General features: G+C 40.1%; 1 protein-coding gene across 7 annotated transcripts in view; it reads right to left on the reverse strand.

Moving 5' to 3' along the window:
• Positions 1–14,352, reverse strand: part of TFB1M (transcription factor B1, mitochondrial) — a 29,701-nt gene extending 15,349 nt beyond the window's left edge. The window contains exons 1-5 of one of the 7 annotated variants that reach the window (XM_055713815.1): positions 14,301–14,352; positions 13,041–13,198; positions 11,373–11,524; positions 7,639–7,747; positions 5,705–5,856 (exon numbers count right to left, since the gene is read on the reverse strand). In XM_055713815.1, the coding sequence (XP_055569790.1) occupies positions 5,705–5,856; positions 7,639–7,747; positions 11,373–11,524; positions 13,041–13,173 (546 nt within the window). In that variant the 5' untranslated portion in view covers positions 13,174–13,198; positions 14,301–14,352. The other 6 variants (XM_055713817.1, XM_055713816.1, XM_005446557.4 and 3 more) reach the window with 6 other exon arrangements.
• Between the last annotated feature and the right edge of the window lie 3,647 nt (positions 14,353–17,999).

A 17,999-nucleotide genomic window follows, 5' to 3' on the forward strand; every position in this document is an offset into this window, starting at 1 on the left:
AAACTTCTCTCCTGAAAGGCAGTTTAAGTATCAGCATAGAGCAAATACAATACTTTACAACAACTTTTCAGAAAGCTCAGTGATTCTTTCTGCCTACCTCAGCATTTAAAACTACCTTCATTATTGTTTCAGAGGAAACGTATTAAAAAATTAAAAATTATCTGCCATCATTATATTCTCTGAAAATAAAACAGGCTGTGAAGTCTAACAACGCAATCAGATATGCACTCAGCCTCTGCAGTGGAAATGAAACAGACCTAGTGACAATGTTTGTGGTCCCTCCAATGTCAATTCAAACAAGCCAGTCCTCCCACAAATACCATCAAACAAGTCTCAGGCAGTCAGTTCCTGCTTCTCAGCTACAGAAAGGAAAACTTAACAACATCCACCTCTGGGCAGCAGCATATTAAACCACTTCAATTACATCAGCAGGAACACACCTGTATATGGCACTGCTCAAGGAACACAAAAATGGTGAGGATATACTCATAGAACAGAGTCACAGAATGCTTTGTGTTGGAAGGGACTTTTAAAAGTCATCTAGTCCACCCCCCTGCATTGAGCAGGGACACCTTGAACTAGATCAGGTTGCTCAGAGCCCCATCCAACCTGTCCTTCAACCTTTCCAGGGACTGGAAACATCTCTGGGTAGCCTGTTCCAGTCTTTCACCAACTTCATTGTAAAAAAGTTCTTCCTTCTATCTAGTCTAAACCTCTTTTATTTAAAAACATTCCCCCTTGTCTTATTGCAACAGGCCATGATATCAAGTTTGTTCCCTTATTTATGTAACTAACCTGATCTATTTTTGTAGGTTTTTTTCCCCTCAATTCTCAAAATTGTCTTTGTTTGCACTTTTAAAATACGGATAGCATCTGAAAGTGCACTAAGCAGATCATGCTGGAGTTCAGCTAACAAGGTAACAATTTTGCAGCCTCTATCAAAATTTTAGCAAGGCATGAAGCAAAACAAAGATTCTGAAGCCTAACGTGGAATACAATCAAAGTGGTACTTGACATCTCTTCTAATGTTGCTCACTATCAACCACTCTCAATGACAAGCTCAGGAACAAAACTATTTGCCTTGTTCCTCAGTAAGCTATACCATATAATTGTGCTTTTCACAAACGTGCGTTAAAATCCCATTATCAATGAATCTGCAAAACCTGTCACAGGAATTAACCTACATGAAGAATTAGGTTGGCAAAGCTTACCATATAAAGGAATATTAAACACCGAATCACAGCATGGTCAGGGTTGGAAGGCACCTCTGGAGATCACGTATGCCAACCTGCTAAAGCAGGTTCACCTACAGCAGGCAGGTTTTGAGTGTCTCCAGAGAAGGAGACCCCACAGCCTCTCTGGGCAGCCTGTTCCTGTGCTCTGTCACCCTCAAAGTAAGGAAGCTTTTCCTCACATTCAGATGGAAATTCCTGTGTTGCAGTTTGTGCCTGTTGCACCTCGTCCTGTCACTCGGCACCACTGAACAGAGCCTGGCCCCGTCCTCTTGACACTCACCCTGAAGGTATTTGTAGGCATTGATAAGGTCCCTGCTCAGTCTTCTGCAGGCCAAACAGGCCCAGCTCTCCCAGACTTTCTTCGTAAGGGAGCTGCTCCAGTCCCCTCATCATCTTCATAGCCCTCTGCTGGACCCTCTCTAGTGATTCCCTGTCTCTCTTCCACTGGGGAGCCCAGACCTGGACACAGCGCTCCAGATGGGGCCTCACCAGGGGAAGGTGAGTAGAGGGGAAGGACAACCTCCCTCGACCTGCTGGCCATGCTCCTCCTAATGTGCCCCAGGATACCAGCAGCCTTCTTGGCCACCAGGGCATGCTGCTGGCTCATGGTCAGCTTGCTGTGTCCACCAGGACTCCCAGGTCCTTCTCCACAGAGCTGCCTTCCAGCAGGTCAGCCCCAGCCTGTGCTGGTGCAGGGGGCTGTTCCTCCCCAGGTGCCAGACTTCACACTTGCTGCTGTTGGAGTTCATTAGGTCCCTCTCCACCCAGCTCTCCAGCCTGCCCAGGTCTCGCTGGATGGCAGCGCAGCCTCTGCTGTATCAGCCACTCCTTCCAGTTCTGTATCACCAGCAAACTTGCTGAGGGTACACTCTGTCCCTCATCCAGGGCACTGGTGGATAAGTCGGACAGGACTGGACCTGTTACTGACCCCTGGGGCACACCGCTGGCCACAGGCCTCCAGCCTGACTGTGCTGCTGGTCACAGCCCTCTGAGCTCTGCCGTTCAGCCAGTTCTCAACCCACCTCACTGTCCACTCATCCAACCCACACTGCCTGGGCTTGTGTGTGAAGATGTTATGGGAGACTGTCAGGAGCCTTGCTGAGGTCAAGGTAGACAACACCCACTGCCCTCCCCTCATCTACCCAGCAAGTCATTCCATCATAGAAGGCTGTTAGGTTGGTCAGGCATGATTTCCCCTTGGTGGAACCATGTTGGCTACTCCTGATAACCTGCAATCTCCTTTTCCTCCACATGCTTAGAGATGACCTCCAGGATGAGCTGTACACATTTTAGTATACAAGCCACTTTCTGCAAAACAACTTTTTTTTTACATCATAAGTATTTATATTTCACCTATATCAGTTATACAAACATAATGGTAATTTTTCTTCTGTTTGCTGCTCAAAAATCCGAATTGTTTCCCACTTTATTATCACCTTTTGCCAAGTGTCCTAAATAGCAGTGTTTGATACAAAATGGTTAAGTATTCTGCTCTTCTAATATGCCTGTCTTCTAGATATGTAGCAGTTCAGCAACCCACGTCCCAGCCTGCAGATCAAGTTGGCAGAGTGGTTCTGGCGAACCGCTCCTCTGCGCAGTTTTACTCAAAATTAAGAGGCCGACAAAGATCTTCTATTTAAACTCAAATATGACTCATTTTCATGGAATTGGGCCAGAAGTACCTGGCCCAGGTGGCAGATTTAACGTGAAGCACTGAAGAATTTGGGGCAAGGTAAAAAAAAATATCTACAAAGTAAGCAACAATTTTACAAATTTAAACTACAGAAAGACAAATTTATCTGATCAACACTTAAAAGTGCCATTTTTACTGCTATGAGTATCTGGCCTTATCCTCCTAAATAGACCTCAGAATTCAGTACGTAACAAAACTGCTGGTTCTCATCAACAGTTTTAATCAATTTAATCAAATCATATCAGAACTGAGTGGTCTGTAGTGATAGGTCTATACTGACATAACTCATGCCAACACATCTGTGCTACAAGGAAACAGAAAACCAGGAAACTACCACCAAGAAAGGCAAAGGTATTTTCTACCTGTTATACTAGCAAAACTGAACTTTACCGAAAATAACACAGCATGTTGCTTTATTTTCTTACTGTTAACATCAAGTTATCCTAATTCACTATAAAGCATATGGCTTCATTCCATGACAGCACCTTACTTTTCTGCTGAGCTTACAGCATATACACTGAGACTTTCTTTGCTATTTAGGTTCTTATCTTAGAAACATCCATTGAGGACATCAAACTTTTGCATATGAACACATTTTCCTTTCAAGAAGCAACTTCTTTACTATCAGCATTACACTGTTCTCTATTTCCTCTACATCCTGTTTACGGTGTTTAACTTAAGCAACTCCAGAAGGCCAGAAAAAACAAAAGAAAAGACACAGATTTTTACTATCATTGTTTCTTCTAATCCTAAACAAAATACGTCTTTCTCAAACAAGTTTTTCATTATGTCAAATTAATTATGGAAATGCAAACCAGAAACTATGAACAATTCTGTCTTCAGTGTAAGATCTGTGTTTAAATAGAAGTAAGAACACGAAGCAAGAGATCCCAGAATACGAACTCAACAACAATTAATACTGATTTACTGCATGACCTGACCAACATATTCAATTTCCTGGTGTTTCTAACTTCTCAGCATTGTAAGTACAAGGAACTTAGGAGTGCATGGTATTTTGCATCTCATTGAGCTACACTGGGTGCAGAAGCACTATAATTTGCATGTCGCCAATGGCATAAGCAGCTGGTTACAGCTATATAAAGTACTGAGTGCACTTACGCTCTCACTCAGGGCTAGGCCAATTTTTTCACTGCTGTCACAAAACTTTGCCTCCTACCGATCACCACTTTGCATCTTACATCACCAACCATATTGTGAAACAAGGTCTAATCTCAATGACATGAAGTCCCTTCTGGAAAACAGATCTGGATTTTTTAATGCCTGAAACCACATAAGCTCAGAACTGAAGAAATCTAGCTGATTTCATACCAGATGTTTGTCCCTGATGTTCTTCTCTAGAGCCACCTACTGGAAATACTTCAGTACTTGTCTTGAATCTTGATTGCAGGGCTAGTAATGACAGCACAATATGGTTTTCTATGACCCCCAAAAATGACAGCTGGCATGCCACTTACATATAAAATTACTACTAATTTACATATTAAAAAAATCACAGAAAAAATTCTTATTAGAATTTTTACTTTGAAAGATTAAAATTAAAACAATACACACATTTACACTGCACACAGAAAACAAGGTATTTATAAACACTGGAGTAATTAGATGGAAATTCAGTTTTCAGAATGATGTGAAATTCCTTTTTTTTTTTTTTTTCCTAAAAGCAAGGGAGGTGCTGGTAAGAAGACATATCACTTTCATAAATACAAAGCCAAGAGCTTTCCAGCCTCTGTGGTATGATACACCTCTTGCAATGGCAACAGAAAAAAAACGGTAAGTCCGAAAGCATTGTGGAATAAGTCATAGAGTATCTCAAGTTGAAAGGGACCCATGAGGATCACTGAGTCCAACTCCCTGCTTCTCACAAGACTACCTACATGACTAAGAGCATTGTCCGGATACTCCTTGAACTCTGACAGGCTTGGTGCCATGACCACTTCCCTAGGGAGCCTGTTCCAGTGACTGACAACCCTCTCAGTGAAGTACCATTTCCTAACATCGTTGCTGGGATGGACAAGTCAACCTAGTATCAAGTGATCTAGAATTAATGTAGTAGATGAGTTTGGCCTTTGAGAATCAAACTATTGAGACAAAGTAAAATCTCAGTTTGCTCTTGGACTTGCTGTGACAGAACTCAAACGATGCCCTTTTACACACACAAGACTGACAGCAATCAATTAACAATTTTAATATCAAATCTTATTCAAAAAAGTCAGTCAGTTTCCACGGTTCTAACAAACACTCCCTGTGTTTTGAGTGTTCCATCACAACTGGAACCAATGCTAACCTTCCATTTTTCCTTATTTAAAGGAAGGTGTCTCTTTTTAAAAAGATTTGTAATTAAGGGGGAAAAGGCAATAACTGAGTTTTTCTTGAGAAGGTAAGGAAAAATAGACTGATGAAATGGTGCATGAATGACTGTGAGAAAAGAAGGGTATATAAAAATGGAAGAGTGCTGTGGAATCTATTCATGTTGAAGAAATCAGACCAGAAAAGATGAAGTACCTCAAGAAAATATATCCCTCCCTAAGAAATAAAAAAAATACATATATATTTATGTGTTATAAAAGGATCAGAGCAGATGATTAACTCAGTATTAGAATTTGTAATTCACAGCCACACAAACTAAAAATCGAACTAACTCCTCTCTTTTTAAACCTAAGATAAGGTTTGTACTTTTAAACAAAAGGTTGCATATAAACAAATTTTCGTTCAATTCAGATTCTGTAGAATTTTGGGAATGCACGTAATGTCTTACCTCTGCAACTTCCTTCTGAAAAGTCAACGTCATCTGTGTCCTGCCATAAATAAAAGGTCCATCCTTTTTAGAAACATTTTCAAGCCATTTGATGATTAGAGGAGTTGAAACACTGAAGGGCAGATTCCCAATGATATGTATATCTGGTGGCTCTGTTAGCATTTGGTGGAAGAAAAACAACCGTCAAAGTTTTGGGTAAGATTTTGCCATGAAAGAACATGTAAGAAAGAAAGATGCGTGCATATCAATCTAGACTAAAAATATGAAAACAATTTTTATCATGCCATGCCAAAATTATGCCTTTCCATTTATACTTGTCTTACACTGACAAGACTGCTACTACTCTCAGTAATTACTTGGAAAAAAGTGGTTAGGTTTGGTTCTCATTTACATTTGAATAAATCAGCAGCTTTCAGCTGATTTTCAGCTGATCAGTAGTACTCCAGAATAGCAGAACTGTAACAACAGCAAAACCACAACAGCGTTTCCATGATTTTAAAACTATAACTATTAGATGGAAGGTAAATAGCCACACTCATCCTTCTGCCCCACACATTCCTCCCACAGCCACTCCCTGAGTCTTCATAATCCCCAAAACAATCACCTAGCTCAAACTGAATGGAGCTCTCCTTCTGTACAGAGTCCTCTGAAATCAAAAGGTCTTCTCCAAATACTAGACTTAGCCATAAGCAGTGATATGTATTCTTCAATTATCGATCCCGTCAGTACATGTGTCGTACAACACAAAGCAGGCATTTAATTAGCAGGGATCCTCGTGTCTAAGCGGAGTGTAAGAGAAGTGAACAAAACAAAAGCAAGTGTGTTGTTCCTTAGATACTACAGCATTTAGTAACATGAATAAGAGATGATAATATCAAACTCAAGCTGGTTTTCTGGCACACTTTACTTATTATGTGCTTTTAAAGCTGTGATATTTCTAGCGTATTTGTGATATTACATATGTATCAGAGATAGCCAAGTATCTTTCTAAAACCCAGCAGCCTTTCAGATTTTCATATTACAGTAACACAGAAAAAGTACATCTTACCTCTAATTAGTTAGCTCTAAAGACAATAATTGCTTTCATATATGTTCAAGAAAGGTAAATTTTTAAAAACTGCACTACACCTTCATTGCTTATAGTTTTCTTTTGTGAAGCATTTACCTTTTGCAATGAGGCAAATATGGCATGGAATTTTTCAAGGTGAACATAACGTGGCATAGTCCTTAACGTCCTAAGTCAGAAAGTAGTTTACTATGTTCTTCAGGCACTGCAGACAGTGACTCCACCTTAAAGTAAGAAATTTGGAAAAGGGGACTGGGAAGTCATCTCTGATTTATCTAATAACGTATTTCAAAAGGGAGGTGAAATTGAGTCCTATGAGAACCTCAGACTGGGGGGGAGGGGGAGCGGCAGAACCACGCCAACACCCCAAAATGTATCTCTGATTACATTCTACTTTTGCCAAACATAATCCAGCTGAAACCAAAGCAATTGACAAAACTGAGATTTTGAAGACAAGTTTCCTACGTTTCAAAGCAAATTACAGGAATTTCTTCAATGGGCCAACAGCAGTGGTGGCTTCTGGCTTCTTCACGAGAAGGAAGCAGTTGGGAAGAAAGTATACCATTTGATTTGCTTCTACAGCTTCCAAGAATCATTATTGCACAGTCAAGATACTCTACAGTTAAAAACTGCAAAGCTCCTCACTGTTGACTAAGGTGACTGTCACACAAATTCCACCACTTTGTCTTAGAAGAGGAATATGATTATTTTCTTCTAACAAGGAAGGAAGTTTGCTTGTCTCTCTCCTGACCTTCAGAATGTACTGGAAGAAAGTAACACCTGCACTGAGTAAACTCCAACTATATCATCACACTTAAAACTAACTCAGAAGACTTAAAAATGAAATAAACCAAATCAAAATACTAACCGTCTTCCCAGTTCTTTGTTAAATGCTTTGGAAAAGCCTTCTCCATCTTATATGTCAGGATATCTCCATGAACAATGTGCACTTTTCCTGGAGCTGCTTCAGATAACATCTGTGAGCAAGCAAGCAGAATTCACAGTATTAACCAAACTGATTTCCAGTTTCAGCCACAGCAGGAACAAAACCATTGCTATGTATTTATCTTCAATACACAAAAAAGCACAATAGCAGTTAAAAATGACCACACTATTGGTAAGTACTTACTTTCAAAAAGCAAACACTAACAAAGAAAGTTTATTGTGTGATTCTGTAAATGCTTACTATTGACAGCTGTAGAATTCTTAGTAGGAAATGTAAACTTGAAAAGACTGGCAAGAGTCTCTTCAACAAGGTCAATTAACAAACCCCAGGGCCCCTAGCAGGACCCCACCTGATTTAAGTAATAATGCAGGCAGCAAGTTTTGCAGTCTTTAGATCCATTACCTATGGAAACAAGGCTCATGTTGTTTATTCTGTCTCTCCTGCATCTGTAGGGTCTATCATCCAATTTTAGCCATATGTGATACAAGGCTGCAGAAAATTTTTTTCTTTTACATAAAAAAAGGGGAAAAAAGATTCTCTTAATACTCCCTTAAGTAGTCTGAACCCACGCCATTAAAAACCAAGAAGTTCCCAAAACGAGGGAGTAAGTACCTAGGCATACAGGCTGTGTATCTTTTTAGGTATTACAAAATCCACTCTGTTGTTAACTTCTCTATCCCACTTCTGCAGCTTATCTAGTATTTAATAAAGGCTGAAATGCAAACTCAGAACTAGCTGTGGTTTGGTGACCCATTTTTTTGATTTCTAGTGTCAGTTTACACCATTAAGATTAGTTTAGTTTTCTTAATGTTGTATCTCTTACAGTATGAAACTATGCAAAACCAGCACAACTCAAAAGCAAAGCTGACGTTTACAAAGATGACATTTGGAGATTTTTATTGTTCCCAAGTTGAAATAATGAAAAATGGCTTAAAGAACAATTTTGCCTTTGCACAGAAATCCAAATCCATAACCCATTAAGTGCTAGTGGCTTAACTGATGAAATAAACTGCTCACCATTGTTAGTTCCATCTTCAACCTGAGGACGTAAACACAATTCAGGTTGAAGAGGGAACTAACAATTTTGCTTGTACAAACAAAACAGGGTACAGCCAGCTTCCACAGATCTCTAAGCCAAAGGAAAGTGCTGTTTTCTCATACTGTTCACAAAATGTTTGCATGAAATTTTTTTGAGTAAAAGTTTTTCTACCATCGTAACAGCTAAATATTGTGCAGTGTATTTAAAAAAAGGCAACAAAAAAAGATTAACTAAATACTAAGTGTTCCTACATCTTTTAAGTGCATCATTTCTAAATAATAAAAATAAATCTAACCTCAACTCCAAACCACTTAATGGATTTTTCAGCATTACACTAGCAATTACACAGCATACACATTCATTAATCTACCATGATTTGGCAAATTTTTCTTTGAAGCCGTAATAAGTGCTTTAACAGGATGAAAGATAATGCAAGATCAATAAAGTCATAAAATAGCGCAAGAGGAAGCGGACAGCTGCCTACACAATAAGGGATTAACATTCGTTACGTTGGGTTTTAATAATGGTTATCATGTCAAGAGGAGTTTGGGGTTTTCTTGAGTACCACAGTTAACATAAATGAGAACTGCATCTATAATTTGTGAGAAGAAAATCACAGTTGCGTATTTCGAATTTGAAATAAAGACTCAGAAACCCATTGGAACTTTTTCCACTTTCAGGCCAATGTGTGCAGCTAACAGTTCCAAGGAGCTCTTGTGCACCTAGCACATGAGCCACATGATTCTCCATCATACAGATCCTCTCATTCTTCACACACAATCCAAAAGGGCACAATGAAAACATAAAGTGCATAGTTTAAAAAATGAATTTGTATTCCCAGAAGAATTCTATTTCTTTCACTCTCTGGATGAGAGTGCCCCTTCTCTCCTCATCAATCTTTCCAGCCTAACAACTATTAGGGTATATGGCATAGGGAGATTGTGATTCTTTTAAAGAGAGACAGAACTGACAGACTCCTAGCTTGTGTAAACTTTTACTCCATACATGTATGTTCTTTGCTATATTTCAGTTTTGCAATAAAGAAAATCCCAACTTCACTTTTGTCATAGAGACAGCCTGAAAAGTTAATGAAAAATGCTGCTTGCTTTACATTAGTGATTTTGTAAGTACCTAAAGAAACAATTTTAAGTAACAGTGCTCAATTGTTAATCTCTGACATTCTTTGTTATTCACATCTCAACCTTTTTATGAGCATTTGGTTTTGATAGAGCTTTCAATTGGAAATCAGAAAAAATAGGTATTACAACCCACATTATTACAAAAGAAAGATTCATTCTGTTATGTGTCATCGTATTTGGAGGGGAAAAAACAACACCAAATTTAACACTAATGGATGCAACATACTTCTTTTTCATTCACATCCAGTTACTGAGTCATAGCAACTTTATATTCAATAACTTTGTTCAGACATATTTATTTCTACTGTGAGGAGGTTGCTAATTAAAAATAATGACTAACATTAATTCATTTGAATAGTAAAAGATAATTAAACACCAAAAGCTCATTATAGACCCTGAGAAGTATGCTTTTATTCAGAGAAATCTGTTGTAGTGGCTGCATTTTGGAAAATCAGAAAAATTGTGTAAGTACTTAAAAATTTGTTAACTAGAGCAAGTATCATTTAATCTTAAGTTATCTCCAGTCCCAAATCAGTTCTTAAAATCTAAATGAAAAATGTAGATTTGGCTCCACTCAAGAAAAGTGAAAACATGAAGTTTTCATACTTCATAAGGTAAAGATGGCATGCTATAAATTATCAATGGCAAACCTTACAAAGATGTTACTACATGTTTATTCAGGTTTCAGGATATGTGCAGTTTCATTGATATTTTACATTAGTTTTGTCATACAAAGAGATGGCAGCAGTTCTCAAGTGAATTACCCATTTATTTTCACTGCTGATTTGCTACAGAAGACATAGTGCAATGTAAAGAAAGCCCTTTGAATTGCTATAATCTGAGATTGTAGAGACAGAAGAAAACAGGCAAGTCTGAAGAGATTTTTGCACTCTGTTTTTCTTGCTAGATTTATGCAACCAAATTCCATAAACATGTAAACTTAATAGCACAAGTAGATGGCATTTGAAAAATGCTACAATGACTTGTGAACTTAAAAGTCTAAGAGTGTTTTTTTCCAAGTGTAAAATAAACGCTTGCTTTACTCTTGGGATTCTGAATTCTAATCCACATTGAACTGTATTAACTGGAGATATGCTTTCACAATTTCATAAAGTATAATTATTAGAATGTAAATGAAAAATATGGCCAAGGGACATTAAGTTCAGCCTTCAAACAGCTATTTCACCTGCACAGTGAAATGCACCCAAAATGTCTCAACCTGAAAAGACCAGACAGGCCTCAGCATTAATTCAGTTGCGGGATCAGGTTCTGAAGGGCCTATGAGAAAGCAGAAGCAATGAATTGCTATGCTGTGTATTTTCATCTTCAAGCAAATGCCAGCTCTGATTTAAGCCAAAGAAGCAAACCTATTTTAAATGCTGAGATCTCAACAAGACGCTTGGAACCTTTCTATGTTCTTAAAATGTCCGTATGCAATTGTGTGAATATATTTATGCAAACTATTCTCCAGTTGGTACCTGCAATCCTGGAATAAATCGAGGATCTTTTTCAATTAAGAGGAGTTGTTCAACACCAGCACTGAGAATGGATCTGGTAATTCCTCCTGGCCCAGGGCCCACTTCACAGACATGGGCATTTTTCAGCTCTCCAGCTTGTCTCACTATCTTGTCTGCAAGACACAAAGAACATGCTAAGCCTTTATTTTCTAGAAGATCCAGTTCACTAAGACAAACTCATTGTTTATTGTTAAAGCGCAAGTGTGCTTATCTCAGAACAGACACAGTGACACATCCCAGTTAAATGATCACATGCCTGCTAGACTGCACAGAATTCAGATTTGTTTCATACTAGAAGATACACTCAAAAATTTTAAAAATACTATTTTCAGTTTAATGTCTGCAATGCACATTGTTGCTCTGAGAGTATTACTTCTCATCACTAAACTAGCAGTACTATTCTCCTGCAAGTAACCAACCACTTGTATTCAGCATCCTGAAGTCTCACTACTTATGCTTATAAAGGTATTTCACTACAGTACCTCTGTTCTAAAGGAAATTTAAAAAGTAAAAGAAGATACAGAGAAGCTTTACCGAGTTAACAGTATGTACAGAGTAATTTTATGAGGGAAGAGCTGCAGTAAAGTAAAAGTTGGAATACAGGCAACTGGTAGTTATAGAAAGTGGGGCAGTTGAAACATGAGGAAAGAGGATCTGTACGTAAGTGGAAGGATACAACACTGGAAGGTATTATAGCCACGAAAGAAAACAGATTAAGGATTAAAACAAGGATTAAAAATGTAGCTAATGAAAAAAAGGGATCCTTAGGAAGCATGGAGAGAAGATGCTGAGAAAATTATGCTGCTCATTCCGTAACTTAAGTATGCAACAGAAATAGGAAATGTCTGTAGACTTGCCTACTTGTAAGGTTTTACTAAATGCATGTATCTTTATTCCAGGGTAAGAGTCCAGTTCTTCAGGAAGTAGAACTGTGTTTCATGTCCATATCCTAAATCTTTATCAGTCTGAGTCTTCAAATGTAATCAAATTGTCAGCTACATGAAGCTGCACTGCATTTATTACTGCAAAACACAGCCACCACTAGACAGTAAAGAAACTCACCACTGACTGAACAGTGCCAGCTTTGTCACTCATGGCTGACATGACGATGGAGAAAACTTCATTGTTCAGAACAATGTAACTGATTCAAAAAAAGCCACAACATTTCAATAAACTCAAACATATGACCTTCCTAACCACAGTATATAGTAAACGGCACAAAGCATTACAGTACTTTCTATAATACATAATAATCTGAAAAAATTACTCATTTTTTAATCAAACTCATATATTATAATACTCCCCGAATGGCAGAAGTACAACTAAGGCTTGGATTCTTGCATTTCAACCAATAACCCATATTTTATATAGGAATACAGTTTCTACCTAAAAATTACTCTATAATTAATAAACACACACATTTTCTAGGAATTTACAAGTCTATTTGTCTAAGCTAAAGTTACTTTTAAAAGAAGGCTTTAAAGGTTTACTGTTGAGCTCCCATTAGTCTGACATGTCATCATGCAAACATCATCATATAATCATCATCTCCTTAGCTAGAATCTGGATTTTGAAGAAAACTACGATCTGTTTGCAAGTAGCTAAAAATATTAGAATAAAATATTTAACCTGTCAATCGCAAATCCAGTAGAAAGTTCTGGGAAAGTTGTTTCTGTGCTTTAAGGCGGTAAAGTTTAATGATATCTCCAATAGTTGGCAGGGGAGGCAGACGGAAAGCTGCCACCTTTCCTGGAACAGCCATAAGACAAACGTCTTGTTCCTTCTTCCTAGGGAGACATTGAAAAGATGAGTCTGGCATGTGCAATAAATTCTAATATACTTAATGTTAAAAACGTTACTAAGTAGACAAGCCAAGGCATGATTTACAAATCATTATGCAAGTGCTGAACTTGAGTATTTTGACTATTGTATGCAGTGTTTATGCTCAGCATGTATTACTGGATTGGGGCAAGCCGCATTTTGTAGCTTTACCAAAACATCTAGTAAAACAAAACCCTCCCACGATTGTTCAATATCAATCTTTCATTACTTCATAAAAGAATCATTAAGGATAACCTGCTTGGACTCATGGCATCATGTAAAGGCAGACTATACCTGAAGCATCCCTGAAGTAGAATTAAAAGTGGTTTTTTGGGTTTTTTTGTTTTTTTTAATTACTGAATGACCTGCTTTTCTATACAGGGGTAAAGAAAGGAATCCCAAGTTTAAACAATGGCATCAGATAATTAAAAAAAGTTAAACAAATAGTATTTTCACTTTCAGCACGACAGGACAGAACGCTTCGCCAGGCTTGCTCGCTCCCGCCAGCCCCAGCATCACACCTCGGGGCCAGCAAGCCCCGGGGCCAGCTCCCGCCGCCCGCCAGCGGGGCCCGGCACCCAGCGCTGCGGCCTCCCGCGGCGCGGACGGCACCGGGCTGCCCGGGCAAAGGCCGCCCGCTGCGCTGCAGGCCCCAGCGGCCCCGTGGCAGGGACCGACGGGGCCAAAGCCGTGGAGCGGCGGGACCCGCGGGCGCCGCCGCTCCTCTCCCCCCAGCAGCAATGACCCCGGCCGCCCCGCCCCCTCCCGGCCAACCCGGCGGCCCCTCCCGCCACGGCCCCGCCCCCGCCGGCGGCACAGCGGCTGAGGGGGGAAGCCCCGCCCCACGCACCGCCCACGTGCCCCGCCAGGCGAGGCCCGGCGCCGCAGAGGCCGCCAGCGTGGCTGGGAAGCGGGGCCGCGTGAAGGACCAGGGGAGTTGCGGAGCGGTGCGGGACGCGCGCGGAGCCGCCGCACAGGCCGGGCCGGAGGCGCCGTACGGCCGCACACGCTTTTTCTCCCTCTGCTTTAGCGAAGAGGAAACCTCAGAGCAGCGGCGCGGCAGCTTACGGGCAGAGCGGGCGCTAACCCGGAACAGGAAGTGTCTCTGTCCTGCCCCGGGGGCGGCTGCGCTAAGGCGCGTGCGCCTCTCCCAGTGCCGCCATTGGCTCCGTGTCCCGGCCGCGCCTGCGCCGTGCGGTGGCTGCGCGCTCAGGCCGTGCCCCTGCGCATGCGCGGGGGCCGCTCTGCCGTCCCGTGGCGCCCATTGTTCCTCCCGTCGGTTCCGTGCGGCAGTGCCGCCAGCTCGGGCGGCCGTTACGGGCTTTTCCGTGCGCACAGTACAAACCTTTTGGAAAGCTTTCACTTCCCTGCTGCTCATGCGGCAGCCGCGCAGGAGGTCCCGGAGCGAGGCCCCATGGGAGCTGCAGGCTCTGCTGGCAGGGGCGGGCCGCAGGGGTGGGCCTGGAGTGGCTGTGACGCCGGGTGTGCAGTGCGGCAGCAAAGGCGAATCTAGGCAATAAAAAAACCTGCTGGCAGTCATCATCATGTGTTAAAGTGTAGTTCGTTCACTTCTGTGGTAACTCGATTTGTCTGATGCCCTTTCAGATTGGTAGAACTGGGTCAGGCATGTGGGTGTTGGCAGTATGTTTTTAAAAGACACGGAAGTAAAATGGGAATGTAGGTGCACAGGTAATCTGGAATTGTATTGGACTTGCATATTTACGATGAGGTTTGGACTTTTAATTTGAGCTGACAGCTAGGCCATTTTTCAGCATGACCGGATACAGCACAAGCATCTGGCTCTGCTCATTTGTGTGTATTACAATTAGTTTTATAACATGATCGGAACATGTAGGTTTTTTTCCTTTGAAAATAGGAAGACTTCTAAGCTCCTGTATATCAGAAGCTTTTTCCAGTTGGAGCCACACAACACACATCTTGATCTGACTTGGAAAATAGCATTGAAGAAATATTAAATAATACTGCTCTTATGAATAACTGCATTATATAAACTGAGCAACTGCATATTGCAACAGAATTTTAGCTACAATATACTGTGCCAACATAGGTGCATGTGTTCATACATATGTGCATCTATGTATATATTCTTAAAACATTCACTAGTTTCGCTCATCCTAAAATTCACCGGTAGCATCAGAAGCCATTTTGGCAGAGTATTTCTGTAATATCTTTTGTCACAGTGGATTAAGAAAGTTCCTTTCTCCACAGCGCTTTTGAATAATTGTTGGACTTTAAAATTCTTCTTCCATTTTGCCTTTATAATTCTGTGCTTGATGTTTCAGTGCAACTGAATGCTAAGAAGTTTTCAGAAAGCTAAACAGTTATTAAAAAGTCACAGATAATCAGGGATATTGTTAGATAGATGTTAAGAAAATGAAGACATTAAAATATTTGCAAAAAGGAATTCCTTACAGGATAAAAAAAGGGTGTAATTCTAAATAGCTTTGTGCATTAGATATAGCTTCTGCCATCAATAGCTGTTTTAGTTAATCTCAGCAGATGCTGTAATGTATTTTAGTGTTGTCCTGTGAATTTAGCGGAAGAATATCTGCACCAATACCTTTTTTCATATGTGGGCTTAGTCATGTTCTGAGATCAATCAAGTTTATCACAGTTGAAACCTACAGTTATGAGATAAATAATTTGTGTGTAAATATCAGTGGAGTCAACAGGAAAAAGAATATAATGCAAAGGCGCTACATTTTAAAAAAATGAAAATTATCTAATTATGCAGTTATTAAAACATGGGGAACTTTGCAGGTGGTGATAGAAAAGGAGCTGGCCTAAGATTTATTGTTTACATACAGTAGAATATTGAATTAAAATGTCCTGGTGCTAACCTTACCTGAAACACTGGAGTTTTGAGTTTGGTGGGTATAAAGTATTTGTTGTAATATGTATTATTTGAGCTTAAAGTAATATAAATGAAATATAAAATGTAAGCTCCACCTGTCGGTGAGAATGTGGGATTTCAAATGATACTCATTACTTTGCCTAATTCCAAAAGGGGTTAATGAGAAAATAATATAATGGTAATTGTACTACTTAAAATCTGAAGAAATCTGAAGGAATATGGGCTGGGTCTTAGGAGTAGCAAGTGGCACGGGATGAATCAGCTTTATGACCAGCTGAGGCATCCAGGCTATTTTAACTCTAAAGCAAAAAAGATTCTAGTTTAAAAGTTTTCCTCATTACGTAAAAAATGTCGTGTCAGAGCATTGTTTTAATAATGCATTTCATACTTGGTTGTCACCAAGGCTGAACATTTCCATCTGACAGCCTCAAGTCTCCTCAGTCTTTGTATACAAACATTGTTCTGTCATAGTTAAAGCACAAGCTAGCTCTTAATGAAATGCACATACAGAAGTTCCCAGATATTTCATGTGACCATAACTCCTACTGTAATAATAACAAGATATAATGGATTTATGCTGAAGTACTTAAAAGATATATAGCAATCTGTGCTAATAAGTCTGCTTGTAGAAAATTTTTGGTAGAAAACTCACTTGCTAAAATGATAATTTCAGTTTATAGTTGAAATATTTTTCAGACTTCTGAAGTTGCTATAGGGGTAGTAGTGTATGGGTTGGAGAGTCAAGGTGGTCCCTAAAACTCATGAAGAGAAAGAGGATGAGTTAAGCCTTACGTCATCATATCATCTGGTCATTTCCAGAAGATGTCTCAAACTAAGATTTTCTGCCAGAGGAAGAGTGAGCCTTCCCAGCTTTCATCTATTCATTGTACTTATTCTAACACTCTCATTCTTTTGCAAGTTATATAGGGCCTTCAGGAGGAGCACTTCCTTCTTGTCCTAACAAAGCTCACAGAAGAAAAGCAAGAACAAGAAACTGGAAAGAATTTTTCCATTCCTGTGAATGCCCGACACCCAGCCTGGGGCTCTCCAACCTTTTAATGTGTTGGAGTTGTCACTGGAAGACTTTTCTGATTACATACTTTGAAGTCTGCAAGAAGAATAATAAGTTGCTGGAAGATCTTGTGCATTACTCTAGCTATCATGTCACATCTCAAGGTCTGCCACTGTTAAGAAGGTGGCCTTCTAATGGCCTGCACACTGTATGTGAAAGCTTTGTTTTCCAGAGTTCAGTGTCCAGAGGAGAGCCTTGGGGTGTCATTGTGGTGACATGGACAAGTCAGTGAGCCATCAGGGAGGACGATAAAGATTTTGTTCCCAGCTGTCTCAGTGATTTGCTGTGTGATCATTGGGAGATACCCTACATGTCTCTGTGTTCGCTGCCTTATAGCTGACTTTCATCAACTTTCATCAAAGTGACAAAGATCCATGGCTTTGCGACCTGCTTTGAAGGTAAGGTCTTTGGTGACAGGGCTGACTTTCTGGTATTTGTGTAACATACAAAGGGTCACGTGCCCCACAGTCAGGACAGTTCTTAAATATGTGGAAAGTGCCTGGATTATGGAGAGCACTATCATAAATAGCAATAATAAAGCTTTAATGACCCCTCTCACTACACTTTGGGCAGCTACATTTGGATGCTGGAGCTTGGCCAAAGAATCTGTTAAAGAAGTTTTAAATTTGTTCTCTTTTCCTTCCTCCAGGGTGAGAGCAGTTGACAAAAAAACCCATAAAAACAAAACAAACAACCAAAACCCAACAACAAAACAACAAAAAAATCCCCCCAAAACCCACACAAACAGAATTTCAGAATGCTGGTGAAATACTTTGAGAATGGTAGGAATCCACCATCTGGCTTATTTCATAATTCAGTT

The sequence above is a fragment of the Falco cherrug genome, chromosome 6, assembly GCF_023634085.1.
Source record: "Falco cherrug isolate bFalChe1 chromosome 6, bFalChe1.pri, whole genome shotgun sequence".
Lineage (NCBI taxonomy): Eukaryota > Metazoa > Chordata > Aves > Falconiformes > Falconidae > Falco > Falco cherrug.